This window comes from Furipterus horrens, unplaced genomic scaffold (genome assembly GCF_987537825.1).
Source record: "Furipterus horrens unplaced genomic scaffold, mFurHor1.1.pri manual_scaffold_17, whole genome shotgun sequence".
NCBI lineage: Eukaryota > Metazoa > Chordata > Mammalia > Chiroptera > Furipteridae > Furipterus > Furipterus horrens.
The window spans coordinates 73,689,475-73,712,811 of record NW_028327187.1 but is presented as its reverse complement, the minus strand read 5'-3'; the positions used below and the strand labels follow the sequence as shown (position 1 = coordinate 73,712,811).

The window sequence follows — 23,337 nt, the reverse complement described above, 5'->3', positions numbered from 1 at the left end:
GGGATGAGTTATAAAGGCAATATACAACCATTTCTCCAGTTTTTTTAGCTTTCTATATCATATTTCTGTTCTTAATGCATCTTCAGGGTATCCCAAACATGTCCTTCCAGGACAAAGCAAAATGCTCTTTACTCCCAGTTTATCCCACTATTGAGCACTTCCTACCTCAAGGCACTAAATTATCACTTCCTAGGACTCTAGGACTACATTCACTTCTTCTGTGTCTTCTATCCAGGAGATAGCACAGATGGGTGGAAGGAGAAAGAGAGAAATGGATGGGGACTGGGAGACGCTGCTCCCTGGAACAGGAATTGGAAAGAAACAGTTAATCAGCCTGGCCAAATAGCTCCCCCTCCTTATGTGGGAACAGGCCAAGGGAATTCTGGTGGTTCTAGAAGAGCCACCAACAAGAAATACATATGCTTTCAGGTGTATTTCCTTTCACACCTATTTAAATCAGATAAATAAACATAGGTATGCACACATGCACTTAGACACACAGATTACACCCATGTGTATATGCACAAGCACACACATATGCAACTTACAAGTTAACACACTTTCATAGGGGTGCGCGCACACATGTATGTATCCACACATTGTTATATATATACTCTTATGCACACCAATAGAGATTTACACTGATATACATACAGATATACAGCTTCTCAAATAGTCGTAAGTGCACACAGAACCACCTTGATGTACACATACACACCCTGGTATACACAGAAACAAACACAGAAACACAGTTAAAAGGGGAGGTGGCTGAGAGGTTTTAAGGGAGGCTGCCTAGGGGGAAGGAGGTCCGCAGGCTGAATTCCTGGCAAATCTTGTTCCCCCACGGCCTCCATCAATGAGGTGGAGTTGCTTGGCAAGTTGGAACACAAGCTAATTTCTACTTCCCTTAGGAGCCCCACTGGGTGGGCAGTGCCCATATTCCATATGTTCAGTTTACACTGATCACCGGCCTCTTCCTGCAGACATGGTCCAGGAGCTATAGAATGAGGTCGGGTGCCTGTCAGAACCTGATGGAGCACCTCATTTTTAAAGGGGTAGGGAGAAAAGGGAGCACTTTAATTGAGAGAGTTAAGAGGACAAAAAGAAGGAAGAGCAAGTGTGGTGGCTCTACCACTTACTGGCTGCATGTCCTCAAGCTCCATTATTTTCCTTCAGAATACTGGGGACAATGTGCTTCACCTTCCCTGGCTCACAGGGCCCCTGAGAGGGTTTGACAATATGATGGGTCAGTGAGCTCATTGACACTATGTGCTAGACAAATAGAATTGGTATAGAGATTCACAACAGTTGTTCGTCTGCTATTCTAGATCAGATAGTGAAGTAGCAAGTCAGAACTTTTCTAACCCTAGTCTTTGTTCATCAAGTGCTTGCTCTGACTAGTGATCAACTCAGCATCTGACCTATACATGTGTACTAACTCCCTATTTCCAAGTGTTCTGAAGCAGAAATATCGAAAGGAGAAGTTTCAATACCTCCAAAGATGCCAGTTAAATTTGGGTAATCTCTAAACTGATATCACTCACCCCCCACAAGCTCCTGCTAGAAAAATGCTCTCCCTTACCCTGACATCTCACTCAGCACCCCTAATTACCCACCTGCATTCCACTCTTGACCCTGTGCTACAACTGCACATTCTCAAAATACAACAGAAAAATAGTGGGGAAAAGTCACTTTCAAAATTCCTCAATTTCCCTAGAGCCAGTCCCTTGCACTTCCAAGTCACAGCGGCCCCCTGCCCCATGAACGCTAGCCCAATCCAGCTTGACTTTCTCCCCTAAAGCCCTAAGCAGCAGGTGAGCAAGGACCATAATCCTTAGCAGGAAAAAGCAGAAGAAAAAAAGGAATGAAAAAAATCAACACTTTAGGGGGACAGAACAGCCCCCAGAAATGTCTGTGTGCAAGGCTCAGTTCCTTCCCCTGTCCCTAAATCTGGCTCCTCTCTGTCCTCTCAACATTTCCAGGGGCTTTTCTGTGCTGATTAGATGTTGTAAGTCTTTGAAAAGGTGACAGTATTCTAGCAGAAAAGAAAAATCAATGAGCTATTTACCTCCAACTCCTCAATCCCTTTCCTTGAAGCCAGAACACATTCTTTTCAACTACTCCCCACCTCATGTTTATAAAGAGAAAGGTAGGACTGATTCAACTGCCCAAATAACCAGAAATAAAACAAACAAGGAAAAGAAGGCAAAATAAAACCAGAAGAAACTGTGAAAGTGTCCCTGATGCTCTGGGGCACTATGGGACTAAATGGCATTATATGGCCAGTAAACAACGTTGAACACCACAAAGGCAATAGGGAAGATGATCCGGGACCACTTATCAACCTTAGAGACGTAGTCAGGGTCAAAGAGATCATACAAAAACCTTTCACTGATGGAGTACCCAGGGCTAGGGGGGCAACTATCACCAGACTCTGAATTACTGTCCTCATCTTGATCAAAGCCCATGAAATTGTCACCATTACGGCTCCAGGTAGTGTCATCATCACGCTGGAATTGCTTCCTAAGGTCGGGGTAGCTGCATTCAACTTTGACACCATCAGGCATGCTAAGGAACTCCTCAGGCCTTCTAGGGATGTTACCAGGGTTGCAACGTGCTTCTTGCACACACCTCTGGCTATGGACATGCAGGGCCTGCTCTGAGGTGGAGGAAAGATCATTCAGGCTTTCTCTGATGGCTAGCCAGGACTGGCCTGAGAGAGAAGACACTGAGCTGAGGCTTTCTGAGGTAGCCAGTGGGGCCTGCTCTGGGATGAAGGTCAGAGAGTTGAGGCTTTCTGGGCTTGCCTGGAAGGCCTGCACTGGTCTAAATGGGGGAGAGCCACTTTCATCTTTGATGTTAACCTGACCATCCTTTGAGGAGACAGTAGATAGGCTCATGAAGTCAGTAGATTCAAATCCTACATGTATAAGCACTTTTGGGGAGGGAGGAGGGACGGGTCCTTCTTCATCAGCACTTGTAATGTGATTGTTGATCTCTTCCACGGACAAAATCTCCTCCTCCTGGGGTCTCTGGTGCACACAGGGCTGAGGAACAGGACCAAGAGGCTGTTAGCATGTAAGAGAAGTCCTTGGTGGCTGCCAAACCTGTGTTACCCTGCGGCAGCTGCCCCCTCTGGAGTGTTGTGTGGTGGACAGAGACAAGGCTTCCTCAGGAAGGTGGAATTGGGTTCTCTGTAAAGGAAGGGGTGGTGCTGGACATTAATGTAACACCAGTAGCAGAAGCCTCAGCATGGCTTTGGGAGTCGGAACATCAAAGGAAGGAGGGGTAGGCCAGCCACATTGTGTCTGCTTCTTTCTTTCAGCCTTCCTGTGCACCCTTTCCCTCTGGCTTCATTGTTTTCCCTTGGAAACATGCTAAGCAGACTGGATTTGAAGGCCAAAGGTTTGGGGAAATCTAGCCCCACCACTTACTAGCCTTGTGACTTTGGCAATGACTCAGTTTATAGAGGAGTGACGATAAATTTTTCTACTTCTTTGTTATCTGGTATGGTGTGTGTGTTAAAGGAATTACTAAAAATGTGAAAGGGTCAAGTCCTAAGCTTAAGCTAAAGAAGTATTCAGAGAAAGCTGATTATTAGTCAAAATGTCAAACCTGCAGTCCCAATACCTGGTAGCGATAGCGGTTCATAATTCTTCGGGCTCTCCTATGTTGCCTATGATGGCGCCGAGTTCCTCCTCGGTTATAGAAAAGATAATTGATGAAGACATATTCCAGCAAGGACAGGAACACAAAGAAGAAGCATGCAACCATATAGATGTCGATGGCCTTGATACAAGAAAATTGGGGCAGCTTATCTCGCAGATGTGAATTGATGGCATTCAGGATGAGCATTGAAGTCAGACCTATAAAGAACATGACACAGGTGGCTGAAATTCTTGGCAAGCCATTGGGCTCACACCATACAGGAAGGGAGTAAAGGCCAATCTGGGGTGGGGAGCAACCTCAGCAAAAAAAAACCTTTGGTTCTCTGGGCCTGAGAGCCTTAGCTCTTTGTTCCTGCTCCTCCATCTTTATACCCAGCCTGTGCTTTGATGGTTCAGTGACTTCCTATTGCTCTTAGGATCAAGTAAAAAGTCTCTAGCTATGGTTTCACAGTGATTTACATCTCCAGCCTCATTTTCCCCTATAATAGCCCTTTTCCCTTTTGCCTTCTAGTCTATAGGCACTTCTTTAGTCCCTCAACACTAAATGAGATCATGTCCCTAGAAGGTTTTGTGAGTCCTAAAATATTACAAGAACATAAAGTTTTAGTGTAGTAGGTGCTCCTAAAGAAGGAGGCTGTGAAGTCTGCTTCAAAGATGGTGAAGGAGAAAAATCAGACCTGGATCTGAGACACACTGCATTCTTCAGGTTGGACCCAGATAAACTTAGGAGCTGATTTCTTAGGCCCCTCCTTGGTACTTCTCAGAAACCTTTGATCTGTCCTATTGCTTAGCCATGAAATTCTAACTGTTTATACTGCATTTTTAAGGTCTTTCCAAGTCATCCCAGGCTTTCTTTCTGCTACTCTCTCCACTTCTCCAACTCCTACACCAAGCACCTTATAATTTAGCCCCTTTTTAGGGCCCTTGGGCCTTTAGTTAAGCTATTTCCTCTTTTAGGGAATGCCAAGTCTTGTGTCTCTGCCTCCTACAAATCTTGAAAACCCAGTTCATGCAACACTTTCCTGGTGCAGTTTTAGCCAACAAGACCTGGGTCACTTCCTCCTGGACTCCAAATGGCATTTGTGTCAGCATTCTACTAGATACTCATTGGGTGTAGCTCCTCTGGAAGCCCTGTGCTGCATAGTAGGGAATTTTAATATGTTGCTTAATCACTGTTTGTTGTATTGCATTTCTGATCTGTATTTATGATTTGCCCATTCATTTATGTATCCAGAAAGTAATGAATTCTGGTACTTTGTGCCCAACATATGAAGATCCCAGCCCTGATTTTTCTCACACCTGTCTCCAATGTGGGTATCCCTGTTGGGGATTGGCTAAATAGCTGTACAAATGCCTGTTGGGTAGGATCCATCTTGTTTTATTGCTTGTGTAGTCACACACTGCTCCTAGTACTCTTCCCTTATTCTCAACTGTTTTTCTGAGCAAGATAATCCAAGTTCCTCTCTGGGATTGGGGAATGGGGAAGGATAGTACCTACCGACTGTCACCCTGGTTACAGAGAATTTATAGTTCATCCAAAACGTTATCCAAGAGCCGGTAGTGATGAGGACAGTAGGCCAATAGATCTGCACAAGGTAGCTAAGAATTCCCCTCTGGACCAGAAACCGCAGTATCAGACGTACATAGGAACCTGGCAAGGAGATATACTGATATCAGGGTGGCAAGGCTAAGGGGATTTTCAGGGTGAAGTACAAAATGGAGGAAGAGAAACCAATGAGTAGTTCAGCCTCCAATACTCCAGCCTGAGCAGTCTGCTAAACTGACCACATTTGCTTCCTTAAGGTCAGTGGCAATGGCATGTGTCAGTAGACTCATATGGCATACCAAGCCTGTTTTCATCTCCTTCCTTCCTTCCTTGCTCCATGTCAACTAAAGTTTTGATATGGGAGAGATATGATGTGTTTCAAAGCTGCAAAGAGAAGGAGGGTGAGGGGCTGGCCCTGAGAAGAGGCCTGTTTTTTATCAACAAGAGCATGAATCCTTAACACCTGTGGAGTGTTAAACTTGGTCAAGTGCTTCCACACCCATTTCCTTATTTTCAGAGGGTAAACAACTGGGACTTTATGAAGTGGGTTTTGGAAGCTCCCAGAACCAGAAGGAAATGATAAAGGAGGCAGTGCAGACTGTAGAGGTCCAAGGCAGAGGTCGCAAAGAGTTTACTAGGGTACAAAAAAAAAAAAAAAAAGACAAGAGACAGGAGACAAGAAAGGGGTTAAACCCACCTGTGTAGAAATGCTCTTGTTTGCTAGTTACTGTCTTTCCCAGGAGGGTGAACTGAGGGATGTGTAGCTTCTCAGTACCTTGGATAGCATTCTCATCACCTTCCCAGTATAACATGATGTCTTCAACTGTATAGCCATCTGGGAGATGGAGAGTAACAGTGTCAGGCAGTGTTAGAAAGTAGGCATAGGCAGAGTTCACACCAGCGCAGTCTGTGGAATCCAAAAGATGGTTAGAACCTGCCATTTTAGGGGTTCCTTTGTGTTTTGCTGAGCCTTAGCATGGGGTAGGGGTACCTTGGAAAGAGAATTGTCAGTTTGGAGATTTTTAGCCAGGAAGGAAAGCACAGCAAAAATATATGCTCCTACCCATTAGCTTGTGCACAAATTCCCAATAGCAGGGTACAATCTCCCTATGGGACTATTTATACCCTAGCAGTCACCTTCTCCCTGATGCCACATGTATGTATGTATGTATGTGTCATCTATCTATATATCTGGTAGAAGAGAAAGGGGGAGGAGGGGAGTAAGGGAGATATGCCATCCCTCTCACTGTCAAGTCTATCTTTGGTTTCCCGAAGGCCACAACCACAGGTAGGGAAGAAGGGGCCACAGAAAATAGACATACAGCTCTCCACCTCCAGCTTGCAGGTCTGTTTGTCCAGAGGGAAGTTCTGCAGATTCATAGAACAAGCTGCTGTGGTGGTGAGTCTGCAAAGAAAAAGGAAGGAGAAAGTGAGTCTAGCCCAGTGAAGCAACTGTTCCTGAGAACACTGCAGGGGTGGGAAGAGAGTTATCCTAAGGACTGACCCATCCAATGCTTTCCTGTACTGACTGAATTAGAGCTGGGCCCTCCTTCCCTCTCTCCATCTTTTCTTTTTTCCTTCCTTCCTTCCTAGAGGAAAGACGAGTTGCAGTTGTGTAGGGAAGAGAGATGAAAATTTTATGTGACAAAGAAACCATGAGATCTGGCAGGACTTGAACAAAGAACACTTGTGTGGCATGGCAGGACACCTCAGGATGTCAGAATGAGAAGGGCCCTTGAGGAAACTGAATGCAGAGATAGAAAGATGGCTTTTTTGTTGAAGAAGCAGTAAGGCTGTCAGGAGCAGCTCGCTGTGCAGTGCTCATATGCAGTCCTCAGGTATGGATGTGAGCAGTGGCCCAGGCCCATCTTTGGCCATGGCAGTAGCTCCCATCCCACAGTGCTCTCATCTCTATGCATCTGTCTATGAGGATACTCTGGACTAGCACAATGACCGTGAGTATAAATATATAGGAGGGATTAGCATATCTGAGATGGGCCATGAAGTATTGAGCAGGGGCTTCAAATTGCCACATGTTGGGTTTGTGAGAGGAATCTGAGGAGGGGTCTTGGAGAAGCCAGGGAAATGGGAGAAGTGACTGGTGCCAAGAGGATAATTTTAAAAGCTCTCTGCATCCTCAGCTGGAGGCTCTGCCCCACCCCTCATCCTGCCCTTCCCAGTTGCTATCCCCAGCCTAGTGCCTTTCAACCCTTGAGGTGATTTCCATTTTGCAGTGGGTATGGTGTGTGTGTGTGTGTGTGTGTGTGTGTGTGTGTGTGTGTGTGTGTGTCCCCTTCTGTGAATACTCCATGCAGCACTAATCAGCTGAAGTCTCCTTTAACCAATGTCCTGTTACCTACAAACTTTGTTGTTCTCTTACTCCAGTGCCTTGGTCCATGGGAAAGTGGATGGAGAAAGAATAGGGAAACAAGAGACAGAGCAGGAGCATCCCAGAGAAAGAGAAACCTAGCAATAGAGCTAAATCCTGGCAGTTACACCTTGGAGAAATTTTCTGAGCTAAATTTCTCTGCCACAGTTGTCTTAAGAGATGGTTTGTAAGAGATGACGCTGTGAGGAGAGCCCTGCTGGCCATATGCTATGCTATAAATAGACCAGTGAGGAGTTCCAACATGTACACACTCTGTGTGTACAGAGCCATAGGCAACAGATCCATACTTCACATCCCTGGGCCCATACATGATGCAAATATGACCAGTGGCAGAGATTGGTCCCCTTCCCTCATTGCATGGGCTTCAGAATTTTTCTGTCTCTCTCCCTCACTTCACGGGAAAGAAAAGACACAAAGATAACAGAATGTATAAAGTCCTAAGGCAGAGGGAGAGCTCTTTCAGTTGAGAGAATCAAGGAGGATTTCTTGGCAAAGAGGCATTTCAGTTAGTGACTAAGTGATGGCCAAGATTTGGACTCATGGAAAGGGCCTTTCCAGACAGAAGCAACAGCAGAAGGTGTGGGGACAGAACAGCCAAGGATGTCTGTGGGAAACTGGATAGGATGAGTGAGGGAACAGTGCAAGACAGGTTTGAAAAGCAAGGGGGATCCTCTGTGTGTCCCTTAGAGTGTGTTTGTGGGACACTCAGTGGGAAGAAGAAAGCTTGCCAGGAGGGTCCTCAGGTCCCCTGGGAACTCACTGGAGGCCATACTGCACCGTTCCATCTGGGTGAAGCTGAAATACACGATTTTCCACAGTCATTTCATGCACAAAGGCATCCTTGCTATTTAGAAAGTAGCAGTCGGGGACCCACAACTTGTCAAGCATCCGATAGTCCAGAGTCAGGTTCAGGTTGGTCTCATAGTATGCTAAACGTGGATCTTTCCAGGTCTGGTGAAAAAATACTGTGATAGTATAGTCCTGGGGAGAGAAAGGTAAATCCCAATTGTATGCAAGGTTGTCCAGCTCTCTGTTCTCAGGGAGTGTGTGTATATATACAGGTGTAACAAATACATCATAACTATAGTTGAGTAATGAAACATGTTAAATGTTAAGAATAATAAAATGAACCTCTGATAATTAAAACTTAGGTTAAGAAATAGAACATTACCAATAACTTTCAAGTTTCAATGTGTCTCTTTCAGAATATATTTACCACACCTCCCAGGAATAACCATTTAAATGTTATATTTAAATAACAACAATTCCCTTGCTTTTTGTTAGAGTTCTATTGTCTATGCATGTGTTTCTAGGAAACATATTGCTTAGTTGGACTTAATTTAAGGTCTTTCCAAATGGAATCATCATACATGTATTCATAATTTTCTCCTTTCACTGAACATTGTATTTGTGATACTCATTCAGGTTGATGTGTGTACATAAAATTTGTTCACTTGCATTGCTTGCACATTATATAATATTTCCTTATGTGAATATACTATGTATATTATTGTGTGAACACACCATTCATACCAAAATCACAATAAGAACTATGAAGTAAAAGTTCTGTGTTACACCCCTCTCTAAGGGCAGATTGGAATTTCCAGTGCTCCTGTCTTGCCAAGATTGGTAGCGTCTGACTTTTGATTTTTTCAATCTGGTAGGCATGTAATAGGGTTTCATTGTGGTCTTACTTTGCATTTCACTGAATAATAACAAACTCAAGCATCTTTTCATATGTTTATTTGCTACTTGACTATCTTCACAAAAGTGAAGTTCCTATTCATATTTTATGATCATTTTTGTTTTTTAATATTTTTCTTATTAATCCACAGGAATTGTGTATATTTCCCATATCAGTCCTTTGTGTTGCAAATATCTTAAGTCTACTCTGACTTATCCTTTCACACTTGTATACTGGTTTTGTTTGTTTGTTTTACAAAAGAGAAGTTCCAGAAGCTTTGGCTAAACAGAATTATAATTTAGTTGAAGTTACCGGTGTTTATTTTTATGTTTTGTGTTTTCTGTTTTTTTCTTATAGCTCTTAGTTACCATAAAGGTGCAAAGTTGGTATCCTATGTTATCTTTTCAAAACTTCATAAGCCTTTTAGGTCTAGAATCCATCTGGGTTTATTTATTTTTTATTCCAGGTGGTTTTAGTTTCCAAAGCCTACTGTGTTTCTCCGTGTGAGCTCTGTTGCAGGTCAGAACAACTGGAGTTGGCTTATGACACTGCCCCTTGTCCCATGTACTTTGCCCCCAGTCTTATGGATGGAGTTGACACACTTACCATAGTCAATTCTGAGATATGGTCAATACTGGAGATATACATAGATATTCCCACGGGCACAGGAGCACCTACAATACAGAAAGACCACTATTATATACAGGGTAGGGAAAGGATACAATACAGACTGCCTGGGTTTGAACCCTATTTTGAAACTTACTAATGGTAAGTTAGTGTAACCTTGAATAAATTACCTAACCTCATGGATAAAGTGGGGATCATTTATAGCACTGATCTTATGCAGGTCAGGTACTTAGAGCAAGGCCTGGCTCCTGACACACTACAAAAAAAAAATTAGGGCAATATAAAGAGAAAATAAGGCGATGAAGCACTTTTGTTCTAAATATTTTCCTGATAAAAACTCAGGAGCAATGAGCCCAAAAACAGGAGCTAAGATTTTGGGTGTGTATGAGCATATTTGTGTGACTGCATGTGGATGTACACATGTGAGGAAATGTATATCTTTGTGTGAATGAGTGTGTGAGCTGTGTACATGAGTTTATGCAAGCATGTTCACATGTATGAGTAATATGTGATTGTGTATGTGCAGGTGAACATGTCAGTGTGCATATAAATGCATGTGAGCATGTCTGTAAGAGAATGCATGAGCATGATTGTGTCCTTCAGTGTGTTGTGTGGGAGTAAATGTGAGCACAAGTACAAGTGTGTAGGCATGTTGTGTGGGAGTGATCTATGAGTGGGTTCATGTGAAAATGAATGTTTGCTTGTGAATGAATGTGAGACTATGTGTGAGTGTATGTGAACTTGTTAATATGCAAAGAAATGTGTGGGTATGAGTGTATTTGGCAGTTTATCTGTGTGTGAATGTGTGTGTATATATGTCATGTATATAAGTGAATCCGTAAAGTCTTCATATGAGTGAATGCATGAACATATTTCTGGGTTTGCATATATTGCATGTGAGTAAATATGTAAGCACAAGCAATCATGTAGGCATGTTGGTGTGTGGAAGTGACAGTAGAAATGTGTTCATGTGCATTTCTGCACTTGTGAGCCTGTCTGTATGTGAGTGAATTTGTATTTTCATGTATGTCAGCATGTTTGTATGTGAGTGAATGTGTGATGATGTACATATATGAGTGGATGTGAGCATGTTTGCATGTATAATTATTTAAATATTAAATATTTAAATGTTTTTGAGGAAGTGCATGTGTGAGCATCTCTGTAAGTATAAGTGTATTCATGTGGATATATGAATGAGGGTACGTGTATTTGTGAGCCAGTGAGTCTATGAGCACATTTCTGGATGAATGAATGTGTGACCATGTGCGTGTATTAGAGTGTATTGTGTGGGAATGAATATGTGAGTTGTCTGTGTGAGCCAGTTCATGTGTTAGCATGTATGTCAGCATGCCCTTATGTGAGTAAATACATGGTTATGTTTGTGTTTGTAACGTTGCTGTGTTTACATGAGTGTATGTTTGTGTAGAGTCACTGTGTCTGTGTTCACCTGTATGAGCATGCTCACGTGTGAATCTGTGTGCAAGGGAATGCATGTGTGTGTGCTTGTGTGAACATTATTGCATATGAGTTGATGTATGTTTATGTGAGTAAATATTTGGGAATACAGGTGAACTTATGAGTGTGTGACTGTATGTGTTTATATGATTGAGCATGTTCATTGTTGAATATGTGAATGTGTTTGTGTGTGACCTTGTTCATACATAAGAGATAAGTGTAATAAGTGATCATACTTATATACTCACACTCATCATATATGAGTGCATGTAAGCATGTTTATGTGCTTGAGTGAATGTGTGAGCATGTCTGTGTGAGCGTGTGTTTGTGTGTGAGTAAATGTGTGGCCATGCCGATGTGCAACTGGGTCTATGACCATGTTCATGTGTGTTAGTATGTCACTGTGCAGGTATTAGTGAATTGAGCATGTTAATGTATGTTTGTGCATGCAGATGTCTGTGTTAATGAGTGAACATGTTCATGTATGAGGCTGTTTGTGCAAACTGGTAAATATGTGGACACATTTGTGTGTGTGAATGAGTGTGCTTGTGTGTGAGTGAATGCATGAGCCTGTTTGTGTGCAAGTATATCCCAGTGCTTCAAAAAGCAAAGTGCTACTGGGAATCAGTGTATGAATTACAGCTGAGAAGTAAATAGGCCTCTATGTGAGGGCATAGGCCAGACTCCAGCATTTAGGGTTATTGTGAATAATCCCTAGCAAAATGATCTGTAGTGACAGGGGTTTCTAGAAACAAAATTATTTATTACAGCCTTTCAGGTGTCCTACATGCCTCCAGAGGATGGAAGCTCTGTTAGGCAGGCATCAAGCCCAAAGAAGCCAGGCAGCCATCCCCTCACCACCTCACTGCACGGTCAGACTTCTCATTCTAGACAATTAGTGCCACTCAGGCACCATTAGTGCCTTACAGACTATAGCACTGCCCAAGGGCTCCCAGTTAAAGGGGCAAGTGGGAGCTGAAATGCAGTCACTAAGCCATGTGTCCTGGTTCAGGGATATAGCCTGGAGGAAGGGGACCTGGGACCATTTTTAAGTTTATCCACCTACAGGGGGACACCTTATGTGCTAGCAGGGGTTCAAGATGAGAGCTTAGCTAAAGTATCCCACATTCCTAAAAGCATAAAAAGGGGGAGCAAGAAGCTTCCAGATAAGCTGTCTAAATGTTCTCTCTGGGTTGATGGCCTCTGCCCCATAACCTATTGCTATCCCTCCTGATGGGCTCAGGCAGGTAGGGAAAGTGGCAAGGGGTAACCACTTCCCTTGCTCTGGGCAACTATGCTGCCCCAACTCCTCTTCCTCCCTAGAATCCATCAGAATGCCAGAGGAAGACAAATAAATAAAGGAATAATAATGATGTCCCATTTCTTCCTTCACTTCACACCTATGTCATGTCAGGTGCTGGGTTACATGAAGTCCTCAGGGACCTGCCTTTGGCAACACTGTGGAGTCCACTTCTACTGCCCAGAAAGAAGCAACGTTGTTGATTTTCCCTGGTTCCTCCTCCTCCTCTTCTCAAAAAGGCATAATAAGACCCCCAATTGAACCTGACCACCGTTAGGTGTGGCCTCTGCATGTGGTGTGTGTGTGTGTGCGGTCTTGAAACTCCCCTTTACTGCAGACACAGAGGGGAACCTGATTCTGTCTGGTGGGAGGCTTTACATGTTGTCCTGGATTCCCCCAACCCTGATTCCCCTGGCCCAGGTATCCCATTGATTGCTTCCCCCGACAATACAATAGCCCTAGACTTAGAGCCTATAGTGTCTCCTTCTGTCTAAATGCTAGAAGGTCTTACATTGTCCTAATACTCCCACCTTCATCTACTGTTTGGCCAAAATAGCAATCTATCTTTTCTCATATGGCCCAGTCTGCATGCTCATAAAGCTTAGTGTAACCCAAAAGGCTAGGCATTGGATGTAATCAAATCCAAATTAACTGGAAATATGGTTGTGAGGAGCCTTGAAGGTATTGTAAGCAAGCCACACCTGACAATCCTCAGAGGTTGGTCCTTGCCCCTACTCCCTCCCCCTGGCCCTGGGTGCTTGCAGAGATAGCATCTTGAAACAGTTTGGTGCACTTAAATGGTCAGCCTTTGCTGAGAAATAAGAGAATGAGGAAAAGAGAAAATGTAGTAACTACTCCCTTGACACCTACTGGTGCTTGGTGCAACTGATTCAAAACCACTGTCATACAGTGGGATGCTTGCTGTGCCCTAACACTTGAATTTCCATATTGAAAGAGCTTGCCTTCTGCTTTCTCCACTCCTGATTCCCAGTCCCAGTGCACTCTCACCTTGGATCCTGGGGCTGCGCCTTTTGCCCTCACAGAAGAAGCACACAGCAAAGGGGACACTAGTGAACTGTCCCCCTCCAAGCTAAGCCCAGAGTGACCACCTTGGTTTTCAAGTTGCCTCTCCAGGCAAATCACCACTTTCCACCACTTGTCTACTACAAGGGAAAATCCCCGCAGCTGTGTACCCTTTAGAGTGGAGGCATTGTGTATTCAGAAGACCTCTATTCCTATGCATAAATGTGAACTATTAGCATTTATTAACCCATTGGAGTGTGGGGTTCTCTACTTCTACCACCTGTAAGAAGTGGAGTGCTCTCTCTGACTTAGCCACTCACTTCTTTTTAGCTCATTTTCTGTCCCTTTGAGAAGAAATGTGACTAACCTCTATTTAATGTACCCTTCCTTTTGTTTATACTTGGTTTAGGTTTCCTGGGTGTCCCCTGGGCCAGAGGATGCTTCTCCTGTTCTGTGGGTTGCCTGTACCTTAAAGGCCCTGTGATCTAGGTCAGTTGCCTTTTCCAAGGGGGGAGGTTAAGTAGAGATATAGGGAGAAACTGAGGTATTGGCTTTCTGGAGGTTCCTGCTTCACTTTCCTTGTCATTTCTCATCTCTGCACTTGAGATCTGAGTGCTAGGCTAAGGAGTTTGGATTTTATTTGGCAGTTAAATAAAGGTATCAAAAGTTCCTGAGCTGAGCCCTGGCCAGGTAGTTCAGTTGATTAGACTATTGTCCAGATACACCAGTTGTGGGTTTGATCCCTGGTTAGAGCACTTAAAGGAAACAACCAATGAATGCATAAATAAGTGGAATGGCAAATCACTGTTTCCTTCTCTCTCTCTCTCTCTCTCTCTCTCAAATCAATAAATAAAAATTTTAAAATAAACTGCCTGAGGTGATAAAGTTCCTGAGGTGATCAGGCTGGATTTATAAAGATCATGCTGCCTTCAGTGTGTTAAATGAAATGAACTTGGTGGGAGCTAAAGGTTAAGGGAAGGGGGCAGAGGCAGCAGTTTCCAAGACTGGGTGGATGGGTGAGGTAGAGAAGACCATGCCCTTAGTTGTGAACTAGCTGACAGGGCAAGTGTCCAGGGTGCCCAGAATGGGTGCTCAAGTAGAAGAATGTGTGCCTTCCCCATAGATGGGGCAGAAAACTCTAGCCTGAGAAGTATGGCCTGTGTTTTGTCTGGTAAACCCATTTCTGGGGTTAGCACCTTTTCACCAGGAAGTGCACTTCAAGCTTGCTATGAACCATTGCAATGGAATCTGTGTGTGTGTGTGTGTGTGTGTGTGGTGGGGGAGGGGGGTAGAGGCAGAAGGCCTCTTGCATAAGAAGGTAGAGAAGTGGGAAAAATTCCAGGGGTAAAGTAAAAGGCATGGGAGTTCTCCCTGTAGGTCTCCTAAGGGGAGAGGTATTAAGTGTTGAGCCAGGGGAGTGTCACTGATCAGCTTACTAAGTGTGGCTGGCTTATTGTATCTCACCTCTGTTTCACCTAACACGAAGGCCTCCAGTGTCTGGATGTGTCTTACCTCCAAAATTTGGTCTCAGACGGGCATCATATTGCATTAACACCCTGTCCAAAATCTTGTGAACCACAGCTTCATTCGCACAATTTTTGCTAAAAGAGAGAAGTCATCAGTAAATGTCATGTTGCTTCTCAGAGAACAAAGACCAAAGAGCATGCCAGGCATCAACTTGCCAGGGCCTTCCCTTCTCTTACACACATACAGACGTGTACAGTCAAACATGTATGCACCTCTCCCTGCTCTCCTCCCTCCCCACAGTGAGTCAGCTAGAAGAGAAGCAGTGACGCAGATTCCTCTTTTCCCCTCCCCCCCCCACAGCTTTTATCCAGAGGATGGGGCACACAGATTGGACCTTGGTTACCAGGCAGGATTCTGGGTGGGGAAGGGGGGGCCTGTAGGAGATGTGAAGAGGTGACGTAGTAGGCAGGTGGGAGCCCTCAGATTACTTCAACCCCCTAGGGAGCCCCACCTTAACATCAGCCTGGATACAGCTTCCTGGGTTGGTGGGAATCCTTCCAGGGATACCTAATTGCCCCAGGAAAGGTCATATTCTTCCCTCAGTGCCCTCCTGAGCTGAGCCAACCAGTTTACATTCTCTGGCTCAGTCACATTGTCCCTAGCTGGGCTAGGGCTAGGCATTTTGTTATCACATCTATGTGAACCTTCTTTTTGTATACCTGTTTTTAAGATTTGACATATTGCATACGACACAGAGACAGGGCCTGGCTCATGTAGCAGATTTATGACTCTTACCCAACCAAACCACTTCAGATCCTTGAGGCTCAGGTCTGTCCTCAAAAAGACATGTATTCTGGGAGCAGGAATCTCTCTGGCTAAGCATGTACTTCCAGCCTAGATTTGTCTTGGGTGAGCACAGGTAAGTGAATCCAGCTCAGCCCCACAGAGCTGGCCTTTCCAGAGTCTCTGTTGTGCTCACCCAATTCACCTAGATCTTTGGTAGGTCTCTTTTCCCCAGGAGGATCTTGTGGATTAGAAAGACCCTAGGTATCACTATGACTCCTAGAATCTTTGATGCAATGACCAGAGAATGTCAGCCCCTGTAAATCTCACTGTGTGTGTGTGTGTGTGTGTGTGTTTAGTAGCGCAGTCTGGTATGTTGGGTTGCGGGTGAGGCCATTGCAGAGCTGTCTGTTGGAACCTTGCCCAACTACCCCCTCTTTTTTTCTGAATACATGTTCATTTCTGGCTTGCCATTAAAAATTATTTCCAATCATCTTTAATGACAAAATTTCATTTTGCATCATTCCAAAATGGGCACATAAATTATTCTCGAATTAAAGTAATGCATTTCACCTATTTAGGACCACGCATTACCCATATGCCAGCGCTCAGGTTCCCTGGCCACTGCAAATACACATTTCTCTGTGATATACATGTAAGGGCTGACTGTGTAACACCTCTTCACATATTTGCAGACCCTAACAGACTTGAAATCAAACACAGAAAAAACCCTGAGTCTTCAAATGTTCTCCTAGGAGTATGTACAAATGTGCATCCATCTTAGACCACCCAGTTATACCATTATACAGCCAGCCATCGCCCTGTCTGGGCTCCTGTGATGTCGAATCAATCACTTCTATCTTTGGCATCAGAAAAGCTCCTCACCATTCAACACGCACATGCAAGAACACACACATGCAAGAACACACACATGCGCGCCTCAGAGAACAGACTAAAATGCGCACTCAAACAGGTGTCTATGCTTTGAGAATTGCCCATCACCCTGTAATACCTCCATCTCAATCCCACAGATGCCAAAAGACGTGACTGGGAAAAATTGTCCATGGTCTTAGTCCCTGGGGATGGATGGCAGACCTTGGGGTAAGAGCATCTTCTCCCCACCCCCGGGGCTTCAGTCTGGGCACACGCAGGGCTCTGTCAGGCGCTACAGTTAACAGGTGGGCTCTAGTAAGGACTCTATTTCAACCGGTCACCCCCACTACCACCCAACTCCCCTCCGGGGACCAGCAGGGAGGGCCCAAGCTTCAGGGCTCAGTGATCCCGGGTCCAAGTCTCTCCCAGCCTACTCTGTCCAGGAGGCTTGAGGTTCCCCGCCTGACTCTGTCGCCGCCCTGCCCGCCCTTGTGGCACCGGCTTACCAATTGAAGACGTTCTGGACGACTTCGGGTACGGTAGAGGAGAGCTCGAAGTGGAATTCTGGGAGGGGAGTAGTGTCGTAGCCCTCCGAGAGCCAGGTCCTGATGAGCAGCAGGAGCACAGCAGCTCGCAGCATCCCTCGGATTCCCATGGCCGCAGAGCTCTGGGGGATGGAGCCGAATCGCACCGGGGACAGGGAAGGAGTGGGGGAAGTGCAGGGAGAGAGGAAGCACGGGGGTCGCTAGGAGTCGTCTCTAAGGAGATAGTGACTAGTGTACTGGGAGCAGGGATGAAGGGAGGAGCAGCCCCCGCTGCTCTGCGGCACGCAAAGCCCCTTGGACGCGCCTGGCAGCAATAATGGTGCGCTCCTTCTTCTACCCTTTCTGGCTGCGACAGGGCACCCAGCTGGAAGCTCGACTGGCTCCACCCACTCAGATGGCAGCGCCGCCGAACCAATCCGGCAGTCGCCAGGAGCTGCACTAAAAGGCGCGCACTCTTTCCTCCGCCCGCAGCTTGCGCGCCACCGGGCAGCCCCCTCTTCCCCCGCCCCTTCAGGCCTCTGCAGTAGTCCCCAGGCCAGCCTTTGACAGACAGGGGCGGGGCCGGACCGCGGATGGGAGAGGGCTGGGCACTGATCTTCGGCTAGGGGCACAGGCTTGGGCCTGCTTTTTCCTTTCTGCCAAAACGTAAAATGTGCATTTGTTTTGGAAAAGCTTGTGTTCAAGAGGTTTTTTTTTTTTTTGTTTGTTTGTTTTTGTTGTGAAGGGAACCAGGTGATTTGACTGCTCTGGCTGAATATGCGTTCTTAAAGAGCTGGACACATTTGGGAATCAGGAGGTATCTGATTGATACTCATTCCCAAACCCTTGACCCTTCAGTAAACCCCACGTGCCTTGCCTCTGTGGAGTGGACGCTAATCACCAACGGATTTTATGATACAGCTATGGCCATACATAACAGAAATGCCTCTCTTTAAGGATGGCGATTGAGCCCAAGAGTCTCTTGAAGACTTTAATTTCTCAGAGTATTCTTGACCCAAGTTTGGGTCCCCAGGACAAAGTTCAGGGAATTGGAAGGGTTTACCAACTGGGATCACCCTGAGTTGTGACTCTGTCCCCATAGCCAGGGCATGCAGAGTTGAAGTGAGAGTCCATGGCCGACACCATGGAAAAGGAAAGAATGCCAGTAGCATTTCAGTTGTTCAAGGGAGTTAGACCCTGGAGAGCAGGCCATGCCAATGCTCCTAAATTCTGGCTCCATTTTGTTGAAAAGCTCTTATTCTTTCTACTACATCGAATACTGTCCTATGAAACAGAAGGATCTCAGAGGATAAGGAAAATTCTCCACCCAATCCCCTCTGTCTTTTCCATCTCAGAACCATGATAAAGCAAGCTCAAAAAGAGGTCCCTCAGAGCCATAGACCAAAAGGGCAATCAAGAAATAGACCTCAGTTATGTTCACCAGTGTTGAACCTCTTAAGGCATGCCATTGAGAAGGATTGCAATGAGAATAAATTTCTAGTTCACTCTTGGTTAATTAGAACATTCACACAGGAATACAGCCCTCTTCCCCTTTTTCTCAGTATTTGGCAAAGTGAGTTGGGACTGCTAGTGCCAAGCAGAGATTCAGTTGCCTGGTTGGCTGAGGTTCCCCACAGTTAAGGGTTTAATTCTTTATCCCTGCTTCCTTAACCATTTTAGAATTGAACTTAAAAGGTCTCATAGTTTTTGGCCTTCTTTTAATGAGCACAGCACCCTCATATCCTCTTTTCTTTCTTTCCCCTGACATTGCAGCAATACTCTCTTTCCCACATGGGTGCAGAAATAAAAAAGGATGGTGGGATCTATGTCACTTACTATCATCTACAGGAGCGGATCAATAAAACCCACTCCTCCTGCTCATAGCTCTGTCCCCATTGCCCCTGATCACCCAGACATCTTTGTAGAGACAATCCTTACTTTATAAAAGTGGAAGGGCCATTCTAGGTCATTTTTTCCCAAACTTCTGGATTTTAATATGAGGAAACTGAGGTCCAAAGAAGGAAAAGGGGAAAACGGATTAACCACATACAGAAAGGTCACATAACCGTAGAAGTCCAAACTAGAATCCTCGTTTCCAGGTTTGCCTATTTCCAGATATTATTTATTGTTTCATTAAATTTTTTTATGAGTTAATTTGAGTCAAAGTGATGACATATGCTGGGAAGGAAGATTTAAAATGTTACCCCTCTTTAAAAAAATTTTTAAATCTTTATTGTATTTTTTCATTACCATTTAGTCCCTTTATACCCTGTTGTTCATGGCCATGAATCCTTTTCCCTTTTTGCTCAATCCCTCCACTCCCTAAACCCCACCCCCCACTAGCTGTCATTCCGCTCTCCATCTATGAGTCTGTCCCCATTTTCCTTGTTAGTTCAGTTTGTTCATTACATTCCACATATGAGTGAAATCGTATGGTATTTATCTTTCTCTGACTAGCTTATTTCACTTAGCATAATGTTCTCCAGGTCCATCCATACTGTTCCAAAGGGTAAAATTTTCTTCTCTTTTATAACCAAGTATTATACCATTGTGTAAATGTCCCATAGTTGGTTTATCCACTCATCTATTGATGGACACTTGGGCTACTTCCATATCTTGGTGATTATAAATAATGTTGCAATGATCATAGGGGTGCTTATGTTCTTAGTATTTTGGGTTCCTTCATATATATTCCCAGAAGTTGGGTTGCTGGGTCAAAAGGAAGATCCATTTAAAAATTTTTAAGGTATCTCCATATTGCTTCCCATAGTGGTCGCACCAGTCTGAATTTCCACTAATAGTGAAAAAGTGTTCCCTTTCCCCCACATCCTTGCCAGCACTTGTTATTGATTTATTGATGATAGTCATTCTGACACATGTGATGATGAGTGACACTGAACATCTTTTCATAGGTCTATTGGCCATCTATTTACCCTCTTTGGAGAAGTGTCTATTCAGGTCCTTTGCCCACTTTTTAATTGGGTTCTTTGTTTTTTTGGTGTTGAGTTTTGTAAGTACTCTATAAATTTTGGATATTAACCCTTTATCAGATGTATCCATGAATATGTTCTCCCATCTTATGGGTTGTATTTCTATTTTGTTGATGACTTCCTTTGCTGTGCAAAAACTTTTTAGTTTGATGTAGTCCCATTTATTTATTTTTTCTTTTGTTTCACTTGGCTGGGGAGATATATTCAATAAAAATTTGCTACGAGCAATGTCCAAAATCCTAGAAGAAAACATAGACAGCAAAATCTCAGACATAGAATGTTATTTCTTTTTAAAGTGCGATTCAGCTTTGACTGGGAGTTCAGGCAACTGCCAGCAGGTAAAAGTAGATTTATTTAGATGAAGGATGTTCCCGCATTTTAGAATCAAATTTCACAGGCAACGAGTCCCTCATTTGTTAGGGAATACAAGCCTGAAGCTTAAACTTTTATTCTTAGGTACCCTTGAGATTGCCAAAAACTTGATGATGATGATAAATTCACTTCCAGACCTTACATCCCAAAGGGCCCTTATAAGAAATATATACCAATAAAACAACAACAAAAAAATACAATAAAGTACTTGTTAAACTTTCGTCTAGTTAATTTATTAGAATATCCATAAATATACAAATTGAATGGACTTAAACCTGAATATGGGATCATGGTGTAGGGAAAAGAACACTGACCTGGAAATTAACCCATCTGTGTTCTGGACCCAGGTCTCCCACATGACAATGAATATTCCAGTTTGGCTGCAGTGTAGGGTCAGTTTGGAGTTAAACAAGAGGTAAGAGGCAAGGGATTAGGCAGAACCTGGCCTGGTAAGCACCACACATTCAGTGCACAATAAATAAATATTGCAAGGAAGATAGTTTTGTACTTAATTGTCCAAAATAAGGAATTTTGATTTAATTTTAGAGTCAACCATAAGCTTTTGAAATCTTTGTGCAGGGGAATGACTTAATCAAGGTGGTATCTTGGAAAAATCCCTGGTTACTTTGGAAAGGAAGAACTGGAAGGGAGACTGAGGACAATAAGGGTAGTTAAGAGCATATTATATACCTCTCCTTCTGATAGTGGCAGCCTAGGTGATTTGGACTAACTGTCTGAATGAGTTCAGGTAAATAAACTGGATGAAATATAAGAACAAATAGTCTTGATAAAAAGCTAAAATAATGAGGATAATCTATAGATTCAACTAAATCCTTATCAAAATTCCAAAGGCATTCTTTTTGCAGAACTGGAACAAACGATCCTAAAATTCATACAGAACCACAAAAGGCCCCCAAATAGCCAACGCAATCCCAAGAAAGAAGAACAAAGCTGTCAACATCACAATTCCTGATTTTAAACTTTATTTTAAAGCTATATTAATCAAAATAGCATGACACTGGCATAAAATAGACACATAGACACATGGAACAGAATTGAGAGCCCAGAAAAAGGCCCAAGCATATAAAGTCAACTAACATTTGACAAGGGAGCCAAGAAGACTCAGTGGAGAAAGAATAGTATCTTCAATAAAAGGTGTTGGGAAAACTGGATAGCCACACAGAAGATGAAACTGGAACCCATCTTATATCAAGTGCAAAAGTTAACTCAAAAAGGATTAAAGACTTAAATGTAAGACTCCTTTACATTGGTCTTGGTAACTATTTTTTTATATGACACTAAAATTATAAGCAATGAAAACAAAAAAAAATAGGACTACATCAAACTAAAAAGTTTCTGCTCAGCAAAAGAAACAATCAGCAAGATGAAAAGGCAAGCTACAGAATGGGAGAAAACATCTGCAAACCACACATCTGATAAGGGGTTAATATCCAAAGTATATAAAGAATTCACACAATTCAATAGCAAAAGCATCAATGATCGCATTAAAAAATGGGCAGAGCGACTGAATAGGTATTTTTCCAAAGAAGACATACAAACGGCCTACAGGTATATGAAAACATGATCCATATCACTAAATGTTAGGTAAATGCAAATCAAAACCACAAGGAGGTATCACCTCATATCTATTAGAATGGTTCTGATCAGAAGTACAAGAGACAATAAATGTTGGTGATGTTGTGGAGAAAAGGGAACCATTGCACACTTGCTGGGAGTGATATAGCCACTATTGAAAACAGTATGGGACTTCTGGCCAAGATGGAGGAGTTCCAGTGAAAACGGAGGCTTAGACAGACACGCTTGGTCTCCCTCTAAAACTAGAAAGGAATACAGCCACCTCAAAACAAAAGATAACCAGAAATTCCAGAAAATAAAGCTACATGGAAGCCCAATGTATGAAGTTATAAACCAGCAGTGCTCGCCTGGATGGGTAGGAGGGGCGAAATCAGAATCCGGATGGAAAGCCCGGGCTGAGCTGTCCGCAGTAGCCTCGGGAATAGCGGTGGGACTGCAAGAAATGCCAGGGGAGCAATCCCGGCTGTAGTCAAGCCCTGGAAGCTCGCAACCCAAATGCGGGGAAAGGCAGCCCCCCCATTGCATCAGACGGTAAGGCCCAGAGGGCAGGAGGACAGATCTCAGTCTCCCAGTGGAGAATAATGGCAGGAATCCATTTTGGACCCCCGCCCCCACACAAAGCATGGCAGAGCAGCGAAAAAGGTCAGGATTGCTGCTGGTCGCTGGGTATTGATGAGTACACGGGGCTCCATCCCCCACAGCCTGCCCAGAAAGCAAAAGCAAAACACAAATCTGTCAAAATGAAGGAGACAATGATTGAAATCCCAGTGACGCAGCTCACCCGGCAGCAGATGAAGAATCTGACTGACAGACGAACAAACAAGAAACCTTTCAGAGGCTCAGTTCAGAGCTATTGTTATAAGGTGGCTTACAGAATTAACAAAAAGTCTGGAACAGGACAGGGAAGGAAAGAAAGCCACTCATACTGAAAAGAACGAAAACACATACGAGACAAGTGATGAGGAAATAAAATCCAGAGATCAAATCAACAAACCGGAACATAGAGAAGGGGCAAACAGTCAACCTGTGCAGAAAGAGGA

The 23,337-nt window shown here is 43.9% G+C and overlaps 1 protein-coding gene across 1 annotated transcript; it reads right to left on the bottom strand.

The window, feature by feature from the left end:
• Positions 1 to 752: 752 nt before the first annotated feature.
• On the bottom strand, positions 753 to 17,710 carry GABRQ (gamma-aminobutyric acid type A receptor subunit theta). Its single transcript, XM_090264904.1, has 9 exons — positions 17,322 to 17,710; positions 15,205 to 15,293; positions 9,894 to 9,961; positions 8,364 to 8,584; positions 6,537 to 6,619; positions 5,912 to 6,049; positions 5,167 to 5,319; positions 3,631 to 3,866; positions 753 to 3,047 (listed from the first exon to the last, which is right to left on the bottom strand). Exons 1-9 carry the CDS (start codon positions 17,468 to 17,470, stop codon positions 2,265 to 2,267), a joined length of 1,920 nt encoding a protein of 639 aa, XP_090121030.1. The 5' UTR covers positions 17,471 to 17,710; the 3' UTR covers positions 753 to 2,264.
• Between the last annotated feature and the right edge of the window lie 5,627 nt (positions 17,711 to 23,337).

Bases quoted from the DNA above. Each gene is read 5' to 3' on its own strand.
- GABRQ (XM_090264904.1), bottom strand. From the start codon at position 17,470: ATGGGAATCCGAGGGATGCTGCGAGCTGCTGTGCTCCTGCTGCTCATC. The intron at 8,585-9,893 runs GTAAGTGTGTCA...TTCTCTCCCCAG, and splicing joins ATATCTCAGAATTGACTATG to GACTATACTATCACAGTATT. The intron at 6,620-8,363 runs GTGAGTTCCCAG...TTTTCTTTGCAG, and splicing joins ACGGTGCAGTATGGCCTCCA to ACTCACCACCACAGCAGCTT.